Source organism: Manduca sexta, chromosome 26, assembly GCF_014839805.1.
Source record: "Manduca sexta isolate Smith_Timp_Sample1 chromosome 26, JHU_Msex_v1.0, whole genome shotgun sequence".
NCBI classification, from domain to species: Eukaryota; Metazoa; Arthropoda; class Insecta; order Lepidoptera; family Sphingidae; genus Manduca; species Manduca sexta.
Window position 1 is genome coordinate 2,523,947 of NC_051140.1, and position 13,837 is coordinate 2,537,783.

Genomic DNA, 13,837 nt, shown 5'->3' on the forward strand with positions numbered 1-13,837 from the left:
AAGGAACTAAAAAACTACTTACATTTTAAAAATAAAATAAGGTATGTAGGTATATGAAAATCTTTTATTTCCTGTAAATTAATCCAAGTCCATATCTGAATAACTTGAGCATGATGTTATTGATGTACTGTGATATGAAGATATGGGCGAACTGCACCGTTGTCTAAAAAGTTAAATAAGTATACAATTAAATAATAATAAGAAATAAGCACATATCTGCTGTGTTCATGTTGAGTAATGGAAAGCAGTCAAACGTTTGGAAGAAATGTACTTATAGATATACAGAACACACCCTACGAGATTATTGGTTACTATTTAAGTACTTCTTTCCCGATTCCTATGAAAACTTCTGATAAAGATACCTTATTATTAATCGATTTAGGGAAGCATATTGAGAGGTGATAGTCTAGCTGAGTAGTGAACGATCTGCCAGGATTAATGTCCGCAGGTTCAAATCTGAAACCTCTAACTTTAAAAAAAAATGTCTATTCTTGTGAATTATTGCTTCCTTTATCGGTGAAGGAAAACATCGCGAGGAAACTTGCATACCTGAGTTGTCTATAGGAATTTTGAGGGTGTGTGTCTACCAATCAGCTTTACGCCAGTGTGGTGGACTGATAAACTTACGCCAATAATGATCTTTATTGGAGTAATCCCTCTCAGTAGTAGAGGCCCGTGGCCTGCAGTGGAATAGTACATAATACAGGGCTGATATAGTTATTATATTAAGCGTATTGATACGACACTTATCACGACTGTATTAACTCATTAATTTATGATATTCAAATGATTGCCTTCACGATCCATTCGACATAGCTAGCCTATGTGTTTGTGCCCCAGAAGAGCTCAATTGTCAATTACAAAATATGTAATTTTCGTGAATTATATAACATAAGTGCCTACCTACTTAATTGACTCGGGATTTAATCTCTTGTGTTAACGGACCACAGGTATATATACATTACAAGTATTACAACTAAACTATGCCGGTGAGAAAACGAATTGGCAAGAGAACATATTATGCATAGTAGAGTTCGAGTCAAAAATACCAAATACTATGTTATCTACACATCCACCTACCTGTGTTTACGTTTAGAGTGTTTCTGATTTTTTCTATTTCCTTTTTTATTGATTCTCTTACGATTTTTCTTTGTTTCCCTTCGTTGATCCACTTTATTACTTTCTTCATCAACAACATCCTCGCATCTCTTATCGAATCCATTATGTTTGCGATTACGTCTTTCGTTAACTATTTGCCGCCTCTTTCTCTCTCTATATATCTCACACGAATCCTTCGGCACGACTTTCCAATTGCTTTTGACTGTTGTGCGCTGAGTTCTCTATAGGTAATATTATTTATTTAAGTGGCAGCTATTTTATTTTATAGGTCATACACTATAAGAATTTACTCTCGCTTGTCTCTTTTATTTCTTTAATCTATATCGAAACATGTCCAAGTGGATACTATGTAGTAGTTTTAAACAATATATATTTAGATTATCGAGACATTTAACGATTACTGCTTTAAGTATATATATGATTCTGATTCTGAAACTAGGCGGTTATTATTCTTATAATAGTAGATATGTCCACAATTGCAAGCGGTAGTGCCGCTCTTAGCCTTTGAAATAGAGCGAGTGGGTTTTCCTACACCATTTAATCGTCGCTTTCATCACATACCTTATATTTCAGTTTATGTTCATTTACGTATTTTGGCTAATTTTTCCACTCAGCGGCTAAAGCGACCACTTACCCCAAGGAAGAGCGAGAGAAGCCTGCCCTTGGCCTGCCCTGCCCCTGCCTGGCCCTGGGGCCAGCGATGGCACGTTAAATGACTAAATATTTTGTTGGTGGATATATTGAACTCCACCTTCATGTTTGCGACTGTCCTGTCTTTATTTTAGGATTCTGTACGTCAAAAAGGAACCCTTATTGAATAATTTTGTTATCCGTCTGTCCTTCCGTCTGTCTGTCAAGAACCTTATTCTCGGAAACGTATATAGATATTAAAATAAAATTTATATCAAATACTTGTGTCTATGTTCTGTTTCAGCTGTGAAAAAATCAACACTATCAAAATTTCGAAAAGCTTCTAAATATTTGGTGAGCACGCCGTTTTGCTGCCAGAGCATGTTCATGTAGTACCTATGTTACATGTGTACATAAGTTTGTACGGGACCCTTAGTGCGCTAGACCAACTCGCACTTGTCCGGGATTTTAAATTCAGTTTTAGTGTCCATTTAGATACTATTTATTATTACTTAAGTATATAAATTCTCAAAAATTCGAGCTATCAGCTAGGTAATAACAAAATGCAGATCTACAACAGATACAATACTAACATAAATACGTAAGATTTCATTAATATCTTCTAGATTTTGTATATATACTGGTACCTGTCGACTATAAGTTTTTGTACGAATTGTTTTACGTGCATACTTTTTCTGTGGCTTTTTGGGTCTGGTAGATTTTCTTTGGACTTTTATGTTGTTAACATACCTCATAGTAAATAACTTTCAATAAAATTTTCAAGAAATGAAAATTCAGATTTCATATGATGTCATGTAAGGAAATCATAGAGTTTACTTAGCAAAGTTACTTAGTTTCCGTATAAAGTATAAATACTATTTTAAATATTTTACTACTTATACCTAGTCCTTTTCAAAACTTGAACTAAGTAATAAATATGTATTAAGTAATAAAACATGGCATAAAACCGAACAATACGATTTGGAATTATATGTTCCTCAGTATTTTCTAGCTTCAAGCTTGCATGCATTGTGACAGGCAGTAGCAAGGCGGGCCGCAACGGTGCACTGCTACGACCCCAGCTGCGACCGTATTCCGTAGGTACTCGCTGTACTAACGGGCCGTTCAAGTATTATGTAACGCAATTTGGGGAGAAGGAAAACGAAAACTTGTAAAACGTTACGATACGTTACAGGGGCGGGACGGGGGTCTCGTACGAAGCGTTATGTAACATTTGTTTTTTTATTTTAAAACAATAACAAAGATATTTTAGCGACTTTCCGGTATTTTGCGTTGGCGAGGGCGTACAGGAAAACGTTACGGCGCGTTACATTGTAGGGGTAAAAATCTTCAAAAATTGCGTTACGTAAGTAATACTTGAACGGCCCCTAACATAGCGTTATATTCTCTTTACTTGCAGTGGCGCAGCGCTTCGCGGCGTGCGATCCGCTCCGCAAATAAAATATAATCACTACGTTTTATTAGTTTTATGCTGCGATTAGTCTCTATTAAGAATCGCGTCCACCTGCGGAGACGGAGAGAAGCGGGACGTCGCGCATGCCGTATTTTTTGCTGTGTAGTGTGTACACTGTACTGATTTATTTTTACGGCTTTGGATATCACTCTTTTGGACCGATCTGTTTCGAAATTTTTAAGGCTACGAATGATTTAGTTGAAACTAGTGAATTTTAAGCTCTTATACAGTTACTACTTCTAAGAAACTTTTAAGAATTATGGTTTATTTAACTTTAAGGTTACTTTAAAATAAAAAAAATGCAATAACTAAACGCAGTAATGTCATATGACTGTCGACAACAGTGCTACCAATATCAGAAATTGTCCACCATTTTGGTGCAGCTGATGTTTGTTTGAGATAGAGAAAAATCTTGAAAATCTCTATTTATCTTCTCAAAATGGGTGCTTCCTTTGTCCCCATCACTGTTTTCACGATCCTGTGGGGTGTGGTCGGCATTGTGTGCCCTATCTTTGCCCCTAAAGGCCCTAACAGGGGGTAAGTTGCAACATTTTTAGTTCACTAAGGATTTTGTACGTTTACGTGCGATTAAAATGTTTTATTCTATTATTTTCCAGGATAATCCAGGTGGTGTTGATGTTAACTGCAGCTACATGCTGGTTGTTGTAAGTATTGCAAAGATTTTTCTAAAGACATAAGAGCACTTAGTCATCACTGATATTGCTGTATGAGAGGCACTGTAACTTACAAATACCATATGTCCAACGTATTCTGATTTTTTTGTATTTGAGGAGCTGTATTTATGAATACAATAATTATACTACCACAATCATTAATCAATTTTGAGTACTATTTATAGTATTCCAAAGAAGTGAAACATTTAATGTAATGGGACACATGATTCTAAGTAGGATGTAAAAACCTATGGGAGTACATAGGTTTTTATTTTTTGTATTTATGTATATGTCGAATCATAGTAAATTGGAGTAATGATTGTTAATAATGACCACAGTGATTTTTAAAGTTAAACATATTATTAAATGGTTGACTTATCTGTAGAGAAATTACTTCACATCATTAGTTATTCCTTCTACTAGCACATTTACCATCAACTAAGTTGATTCTAGTGATTTTGTCATACCTTTAATTTGGGATGCTTTATAAAGATAATAGATGTCAACTCAATTTGTGTTAATGTTATGTAAGTTTACAAAATTAAAATTATAATTGTGTTTTTAGGGTATTCAGTGGGTAGTAGTTCTTTATTATCATGTTATACGGTAATTTTTTTCAAAGAAAATTATACAGTGGGAAAGGTCTTGAACTCATGTGAAACTGCGAGCAACATCACATTATTTAGTAAAATTTTAGCAATGCACTTTATTGATAATTAATTAGAATTTTAAAATCAATTATAAACTTCTCGAAGTAAAATTGGATTAAATTAAATTGTTAAACTCATTTAAATAATAATATTTTACAAATTTTATCATGTGTATTTATACTATAATTTTTCTTGACATTTGTTAAACTCAATAAAGACTTTACGTTTGGCATAGTTAAGTCTTTGTCCTGATACCTTTTAATGTTTACATTCTGCGACACCCGATATATGTTTTAATTAAAATTGCAGTGACATTTATTGTTACGAACCCAATTAGTGCAAAATAACCATATATATACTGATCCAAATTATTAAAACAAAAATAAATCTTGGGCTATAACAAAATATACTTTATGCTTCAAACTTTAATAAAAATGAATCATAATAAAAGAATTCTTAAATGAGTATTGACCATTTGCATCCAGTATATGTAATGCACATTTGGTGTGCTTCCAGCTGGCTGTGCGCGTACATGGCGCAGATGAACCCGCTCATCGGGCCCAGACTTAACAACGAAACGCTCATCTGGATCTCACGCACTTGGGTAAGATATTCATAATGTTACCGTCCTTACATTAAGTTTCCATTTCCGCATTAATTAATAAAAAATATTTTTAATTATCTTAAAAATTAAGATATAATCAAATTTTTTAAAAACTGGTGATCTTTGCACTAGGCTCGCAGGCCTGTGTCGTAAAGATCATTGAGTGGTTACATTTGAGCAATTTCGATAACCATCCATATGTTTAACTGTAAAATTAAATTTTATAAGGTGTCAATTTATCAAGATTTCCATAGAGCATGACATGCAACAACATGTCATTGTACATTTTCTTTCCTAGTGGTATTTCTTGATTGTTTACATAATAAGCCATTTTTGCCCTTTTCTCTCACTTTTTAATTACAACAAGGGTTATTTTAAATCATGCAAGTATTCTCATTATTACCAAAAAATATTTTAAACACATCACACTGGATATTTGACATTGTTTTAATAAAAAAATATTGCATTAAGTTATTGCATATAGTTGTAAAGAACTTTGAATATTTGAAACTACCACTCCCATTTTGAATATTGTCACTAACGTATATATGGTAGTTATTAATAAGCCTCCATTGACTTTGGATGATGAATAGGCCATTTTATATGGGCATATATAATTTAACCATGAATTCTTCCTAGCCGAATTTCGGTCACGGACGGCCTATCTCGGCGGATACCAGGGATGTACGCAGATATTATAGTCCACAAGTGTGTGCGCAATACACAGGTAAATTCTCATAGTCCGATGAGACGACATTCCGACATGCGTGACTCCCGACTCCGAGCTACGACTGAGTATTTTTTATAATCAATATCTCTGTCACGATTAGTTATGGGCCGATCGAGGAATCGAATCCAGGAATTGAGGGCGGTAGTCGTACTCGTACCGCGTACGCACTACGACTACGTCACTGGGCCAGTCACAATCATACCCTACCTGGATGGTATTCCACTTACTCAGGCACAGTGGAGACAGATTACTGGGCGTGCTTATATAACAAAAACAATATTACCTATTATTGAAAAGTAAAAAAATCACAATCTGTAAAAAAAGCATTGCATCAACTATAATATATTATATTGAGACTTGTGAGCCGATCAAGGCCAGTAGTGTCTTGACAATGGAAACTATTACGGTTTGATTTATGAATCATTCTAATATGCATCCTAGACATTTTATTTGTTAATTCACTTGCTTGCAATTATATGCTGCAGTCAATAGTCGTTTAATGAAACACAAATAAAGCGGACATAAACATTACGTTACTGTAATGTCATAGTATGATGTGAATTAAACGTGTATCGTCTGGAGCAGTGAGCAGGCGTACTCTCGCAGCGGCCATCGCTTAGAGACCGCGGAGTGCCCAGCGCACTCGTGACTCGTTATGTCATACGCGTACGAGGCGACGCGTTGACGTTGCCAATTGAACTTGGCATGATTTCCGGAGAAAATTGCACGCATTTAGGGCTGCCAATAATAGCATCTATTAAAATATAATGGGTAAAATAGCATCTTTTAAAATATAATAGGTACTTATTAAAAATTTTAAAAAAATTAACTACATGTTCATTTTACTCACTCAATGCTCACCACCACATTTTAACAGCTACTTAATATATAACTAAAGACAAATATGTCAATACCGTAAATTTTAAGTGAAGGAATGTTATGAGTAAGAGCTACTCTTTATTCCTTGCACTTTATTAACTCAATTTGAGTTTATGACGATACGGCTGAAGAGTAGGTTATAAAGCAAGAGCCTGTGGATTTGATATCCCCCACCGAGAAAAATGGCCATGCAATCTTCTAAGTTTACATTATTTTTTCGGTGTAACCGAATATTCCTCGTAGTTTGTAATACTTACCGAAAATAATATAAGATTCATATTTTGGTAAATCTAAGGACAATTATTGCATTAATGGGTATAAATAGGTACTTAAGATTTATTAAACTAGTATCAGTCTTGCAGTTTATGATAATATTTTCAGCGAAATGTTGACGTTGCTTAAAACCGATAAATCATAAATTAGTACTTATTTTCTAAAAAATTAAATATTTACATAAGGAAATATTCAGTAGGGATACTGGATCATGGAATAATTGCATTTCGATATTTGACAACCCTCCAAAACACACTAGCGCCACTATACGCGCCGTGACTAACCTTGCGGACAAAGTTAGAGTTATCAACGAATGCTTAGGAAATGTACACATGGATAGAATTGAATATATTTTGTTGGCATGAAGACAAGAAGCAGTTATTACATGAGTATTTAAATGACGCAGTTGTTGATGTGTCGAATGTCGATTTGAGATGTAATTTGTATATGCATAATATGTATATGTAATAGGCTATCGATTATATTTCAAAAGTATTCACGTGTCGTACCCTAACAGATCTAATGCATAAACTGTTCCGTATGCATAAATACACATCCTTGACATTGAAGTGCTGTATGCAAGTGATAATGTATTTAAATCAGCACGAATAAAATAAGAGCTCGATTTGTCATCTCTACATAGAGTATGCAAACGTTCCAATCGGGACAATTTGAAATCCTTATATCGCGCATACGAATAGCATAGCTTACCTCTTGAAAAAAAAATTAAAGCTTTTAGAACTAATTAATTACATAACTATCGACTTAGAATTAATAATTAGCTCATGTTCATTCGAATTTGGGTAGCTAATGCTTCACAAACAAAAAAAATAGTAGTATCGATATTTTACAGATTTTTCAATAGTTGGTTCAATTTTTCGTTGCCAAAAATAACATTAAAAATACAGGGAGGAAAATGGGAGGGATGATGAGGATGGGAGGAAAATTTTCACTTCATAATTTAGGGACTAAAAGTAACAAAATAATGCCAAACTTTGTGGCATTGTGTTTTAAACGCAGAAGCGTTAGAGGAGTCTTGGTGAGAGTATTTTACTATGAGTATTCACTAGCAGTAAGAACATATTATTGACTCTACCCATTAAAAATATTGGAATAAACATAATTTCCTGACCTTCATTACCAATAGACATACGCGCCAACATGACTGCGCTGTCCCTAACCTTTGTTACACTTGAGTATTGTATGACAATATGTCCGGTGCTCTTGTAAGAGTCTTTAAACATGTCTGCAAAATAAAAGATTATGTGTATACTTCCTAAGACAACGAGTTAGTGACGTTAGAGTTGTGTAAAAATAGCCAGTGGTTGTGTTGGTCGCAGTGCGCGCACGCCAACGGGCGGCAGGCGCCCGCGCTTGCGCATGCGCCCCCGTTGCGACGCGCCGCTCACGTGAACGTAGCGACATGGACGCTGCGCGTACGCATTTTTGACAATTGTGTACACGCAATAATCGTTTTAACGATATTTTTAAAAGATACACGTCAAACAACAAGTCCTATATTTTCTTACAGTTCATGAATGCAACTGTTCTGTTTTTGCAATTGTGTGTATTTTATATATTATTTGAAATTTGGTGTTATTATAGAGGTTTTTGCAATCTGAACGGAAGTATACTTTTTACCTTTCAAATTATAAATACTTTTAGCATTCAAATATTGTAGTAAATTGGTATACGAGTACATAATAAAATGTTTAACATGCTATGTGTCACAATATCTATAATTTATACGGTAAATTCTTCTTAGTAACTTTGTTTTGTTAGAAAACGTAACTAATTATTGTGTATCAATTGAATAAATTATGAACTGATATTAAACTGCAATTAGAATGTAGCATAAACAAATATCAATTATATAGGTACTGCTTAATACACAGGGCACAAGTGAATTCATTGAGAGCATCATTGTCTTCAGTGAGAGTATGTATTACAGTGGCGAAGGGTGAAAGTTTCCGAAAGGTCCCTCATAATATAGGCATTAATAATAATTAGATTTTATATAAATTATTAAAGGGAAGCCATTCTTCACGTGATTCAGACTTTTCGCTATTTATGTATAGACCACTGGTTGTGTCCCCGCACAGAGTAAAACTGATCGCAAGTTGATTTTGATTTCACGTGACTCCAAACTTTGCTGTTCTGTTTATCTCTTTTGGGGTAAACTTTTTATGTTGAACTGTTTATGTTGATGACTCCTCACTCAATACGAACTATTTATTACTGAATATTACTCGTCATACGTACACTCCAGGCACAATATTTTTAAAAACTGAAGTTTACTCATTCATGCTAGCATTCACTAACCAAATAATAATTGTATTCATCTGTTTAACGCTTAATCTGGATTCGTCGGTGTGCGGCACTGCAGTAGGTAAGGAAAATTATAATGCACGACGTTTTTATACTTATAAGCAGGGCTTTTTTGTGGGGGCACGCGGGAGCACGCAGTGTCCCCAAAAGAAAATTCGATAAAAAAACGCAATTACAATGTACAAGAAGAGAGGGTGGAACTTTCGAGTATTAGCGTGCCCCCAAAAAAGAAGTGACAAAAAAGGCCTGATTATAAGTCTATATAAGGTTTGTATAATGAAATAATTCCACGTGTTTATGGAGTCTGTTTTTCAACAAGGAGCGCGGATCCGCATTGAGGACCTTTGGCCCCCGCTTTTCTAATAAACATGCGCTTATCGAGTCATTTATCAATTTAAACTATGTATTCGTTAACTAGATTCATTGTCATTAGCCTATTTTATTTGTCCTCTTCTAGTTTCAAATAAAACATGTTTATTTGTTTTTCTTTAAGTTAAAGAGTATGCGTAAAACGTAAACTAGTCTTACCTAACATTTACCAATTTTAAAAATGTTTGAGTGTTGTTTTTACTTTTTATTTATACCGTTACAATGTAGTGTGCATCATCGGTTATACCATTCATTGTTATATGTATGTAGAATTAACAGATCCCGATAACTGATTACATGTATAATTAAAACATACTTGTTTTAAACTTTTTTTCATAAAAGCTTGTACGACTACAGTTTAGGAATGCTGCTATAGTATATTATAACCATCAGTTACATCGTCCATATCGCAAAGGTCTGGCTTCAGATCCATCATAGGGGATCTACTTTATAAATATCATCTACTTTATAAATGTCGGGTCTTAATTTAATTATCGGTTATCATAATAGGCTAGTGATTGTTTCGTTCGAACATATGTCGCGTCTGTGACGTACAATATTGTTCGATAGTGCCTGAGGGCTCGCCCGGCGTTGAACGGTATAGAAAGCGTGCAGCTGTTGCACGAAAAAATGATGTAGCGACGGACAGCTGCGGGATTTTTACCTGAATACATCGGCGTTGCAACGCGACGTACCAGACTCGAATACTATTGCACGGTTAAATGGTTTTCGTCTCTTTTATGTCTTTGGTTCGCGCCAAATTATGTAAAAGATCTAAAGTTCAGACAATGACTGGCAAATAAGAGCTATTTTTAATAAATGTTTATAACAATAAATAGTTTGGGCTTTCGCAAACAATGACAATAAGAACGGAATATTTATATGAGCGTGGAAGAATAATGCCAAATCTAATTAAACATGCGGCCACGAGTCTGGCACTGAATGAAGGCGAAACAATATCATTCAATATTATGTATTACATACCTACATTTTAAATGCGTTCCAACTGTAAGGAACATGTTATTGCAACTAAAATATCTAAATTGGAACAAATTTAGAATATTTCGCTTAGTCACAGGTATCTGTTTAAAACATAAGAAGTATTATGGGGAACGTATTATTTAGGGTCTAACATGGCAATTCGCGAGCCACACTTCGGTTGTGCTAAAGCTGCACGCCATAATAAGCATATTGTAGGTATATCGTAAAAGTATCGATGTAGAGAATGAGTCGTTCCATTATGATTGATTTCATTGTATCGTCGATGTGTTAACAAGTTACTCTGTACTCGCCTCAGTATCGCACTTATTAGACGATAGTACCTCCTGCTTGCATATTATTTGCTTCTAAAACTTTGTGCAAACCGCGCCGCGGGTGAAATACTGCGGATTTTGGTGAATCGCTTTCGACCGACAGCACGTGATTTGTCCAATAGGCAATAAGTATCAAGTGTAGGTACAGTCAGCCGCAGAAGTAGATGAATAAATAAAAAATTTGATATCGTCTATAAACATTAGATTTAATTAAAAAATAGATGTATGTATGTAGGTATCTATGTTATTTTTACCAGAAAACAATCCGACGACAAAATATGTCATTAATGAATCCCCTTATTTACATTAGCAATAGAGCAACACGTGAGTGGTGACGGCCGGCGGGCGAGCCGACCGCGAATATATTTAGCCCGCTAGGATCAAGGTTGGCACAAGGATCTTTCGCTAGTCTCACAGCTCACTCTCCACTAGGGCGTGACGTTAGTGAATTTATTCTGGTGGCGACGCTGGGGTCACTGAGCTCTCATGCATTTATTGTCCATCAGTATGACTACGACTTTTTCTGCTATTAATATGGGTACCTATTAATAGCAGAAAAAGCCGCTGCTGGTAGGATATATTTTATACCCACTGGAAGGCGACCAACGTACACAATGCATTAAAACCCGCCACAGTGGTCCACGAAGTGTGTCGCATTCCAGGAACAGCCTGTGTATATCCGGTTCCAACAGTCTGGCATAATTGTAATGACTGCCGAGGGGTAATCATCTCTCGTCAGATGATATTCTATTGGACCACACTTACCATCAAGTGCAGTAGAGACACTTTATCGTACTCGTATTAAATAAAAAATAAAACTATCTTAAGGTGGTAGCTCAAGGTCCATTTTCATACATTTTGTTTCGGCTTTAATCTGGGTAACTAAACAAGTATTGGCAAGTAAAGAATTTAAATTCACGTCTAGTTAGTGATTAGTTCTCGCAGTTGAAGAAAAACGTAAAATAATTAATAATCATGGATATTTCGGCCTTTAAAATTTAATATGACGAAATTTTAAAGGCAGAAATATCCATGATTATTAATTATTTTTACATTTTTCTTCAACTGCGAGAACTAATCACTAACTAGACGTGAATTTAAATTCTTTACTTGCCAATACTTGTTTAGTTACCCAGATTAAAGCCGAAACAAAATGTATGAAAATGGACCTTGAGCTACCACCTTAAAGTGGAATGGAATTATTGTGAGTTCTATAGGTAAAAGTGCATTGACAAGCCTAGCAATAGTTTTTTGTACAATGTTTCAAATGATATATATTTTTTTTTATTTATCCAATTATAGATATTGAGTTACCTACCAAATGAAATTCGCTTTCACCTCTGCTAAAATTTTAGCAAATTCATCCATAAATATCAATTACTTAATATTTTCGCCAAAAATTCTAGATTTCGATTTCTGATGTTTTAAACATTTTGTACAAAACTAGTGTTCGTATAAGTGTATTTCTGACTGAAAGACCGATCTTGCAGCTCCGAAAAATTCTCTTCATGTAGTTATAGTGGCCTTAGGGCATGTAAAATTAAAATTACCCCCTTTGTATTAATAATTATTTTGTTTGAAACTTATACTTTTTATGTTACATATATCATTAGAATAATTTATAGTAGTGTGTTGTTTAAAAAAAAAAGAACTATGTCTTCATTCATTACAAGATGGCATAATGTCCCAGTATAAATATGGTTTTGTATATAGAACTTACTTAATATCTTACAATGTGAATATGTAATAATGATGCTTTAATCTTAAGTATAGTTCGTACTTGCCAATTACCATAAACTACTTATATTCAGAGTACAGGATTTCTATTTAAGTGAAATAAAAAATATCAATTGCACCTAAATCAATATTTCTGTTTTTTTTTTCCAGGGCAACCCGATCTCGAATCACACGGGTGCGTAAGGAGAAGAACTTCAATATTTAGAATCAATACTACAGCTGTATTACCTTCTTGTAAACATGTATATTTTTTCTTGACAAAGTTAAATACATAAAAATATCCTATTGATAATTAAGCGCTAAGTTATTTTGACTTAACCCTAATTACAATAAATTATATTAAATTATTTTAAATCTAAGAAGAGGTCGAATACAGTTGATACAGTTGATCAAATACAGTTGATTGTCTGCAATTTAACGTAATGAAGATGTAAGTAAAACTTATTTTATAATGAACCGATGTCATTCCACTACTGCTGTTCTGCGCTGATCGCTACATGTTGCGAGTAAATGTTATTATAAAATAAAAAATGTGTATTAAATTGTAGATTGTATATAAATTATTAATTCAATAAATTACAACAGTTACACAGTGTTTTATTTATTTTATGTAATATTTGTTGATATTACAACAGATAAATTAATTGAATGTTTGCATTGCATACTTTTATGTTTTATCTCATAGTAAGTACTTTTGCTTCGTCTTAGTCTTGGGTGCCTATATAGGAAATAGAGTATCGAGTTCTCTGACAGTTCCGCCAGTTATAGAAAGATAGTTTTAATAGTCCTATGGGTAAAATAGAAAAAAAATACCCTTTTTGGCCATACGATTATCAAAACTGTCCTTCAATTAAAACGCCCGTCATCGCAAAAAGACGAATTCACCTCAACCCCCGACTGAATAGGGCCCCCTGACCTTATTTCTAATTTTTTAAGATTTTAATTTTTGATACCTTGGCATCCTACCGCCCCGGCTACGCTACGCCACTGGATTTTTCTGAAATTATTAAAACTTCAATCCTGAAAGAGTTCCACACAAGAACCATAAAACAATAGG

General features: G+C 34.3%; 2 protein-coding genes across 5 annotated transcripts; one reads left to right on the plus strand and one right to left on the minus strand.

The window, feature by feature from the left end:
- Window positions 1-44: 44 nt before the first annotated feature.
- On the minus strand, window positions 45-2,653 carry LOC115454206. Of its 4 annotated transcripts, none has more exons than XR_005113053.1 (3): window positions 2,500-2,653; window positions 1,081-1,340; window positions 45-163 (listed from the first exon to the last, which is right to left on the minus strand). XR_005113053.1 is itself a non-coding variant. In XM_037443042.1 (3 exons), the coding sequence occupies exons 1-3, from the start codon at window positions 1,874-1,876 to the stop codon at window positions 79-81; spliced, it is 468 nt and encodes a 155-aa protein (XP_037298939.1). In that variant the 5' UTR covers window positions 1,877-2,336; the 3' UTR covers window positions 45-78. The 4 variants fall into 4 exon arrangements, 1 of the variants encoding a protein (XP_037298939.1); XR_003939644.2 differs by having other exon boundaries at window positions 2,397-2,637; XR_003939643.2 differs by having other exon boundaries at window positions 2,343-2,619.
- Window positions 2,654-3,541: 888 nt separating this feature from the next.
- LOC115452862 (V-type proton ATPase subunit e 2) lies at window positions 3,542-13,368 on the plus strand. Its single transcript, XM_037443399.1, has 4 exons — window positions 3,542-3,760; window positions 3,841-3,888; window positions 5,064-5,151; window positions 12,931-13,368. Exons 1-4 carry the CDS (start codon window positions 3,663-3,665, stop codon window positions 12,961-12,963), a joined length of 267 nt encoding a protein of 88 aa, XP_037299296.1. The 5' UTR covers window positions 3,542-3,662; the 3' UTR covers window positions 12,964-13,368.
- The last annotated feature ends 469 nt before the right edge of the window (window positions 13,369-13,837 follow it).

Bases quoted from the DNA above. Each gene is read 5' to 3' on its own strand.
- LOC115452862 (XM_037443399.1), top strand. From the start codon at position 3,663: ATGGGTGCTTCCTTTGTCCCCATCACTGTTTTCACGATCCTGTGGGGT. The intron at 3,889-5,063 runs GTAAGTATTGCA...GTGTGCTTCCAG, and splicing joins GCAGCTACATGCTGGTTGTT to CTGGCTGTGCGCGTACATGG. The intron at 5,152-12,930 runs GTAAGATATTCA...TTTTTTTTCCAG, and splicing joins TCTGGATCTCACGCACTTGG to GGCAACCCGATCTCGAATCA.
- LOC115454206 (XM_037443042.1), bottom strand. From the start codon at position 1,876: ATGAAGGTGGAGTTCAATATATCCACCAACAAAATATTTAGTCATTTA. The intron at 1,341-1,753 runs GTAAGTGGTCGC...TATTACCTATAG, and splicing joins TTCTCTCGCTCTTCCTTGGG to AGAACTCAGCGCACAACAGT. The intron at 164-1,080 runs GTAGGTGGATGT...TTAACTTTTTAG, and splicing joins CACTCTAAACGTAAACACAG to ACAACGGTGCAGTTCGCCCA.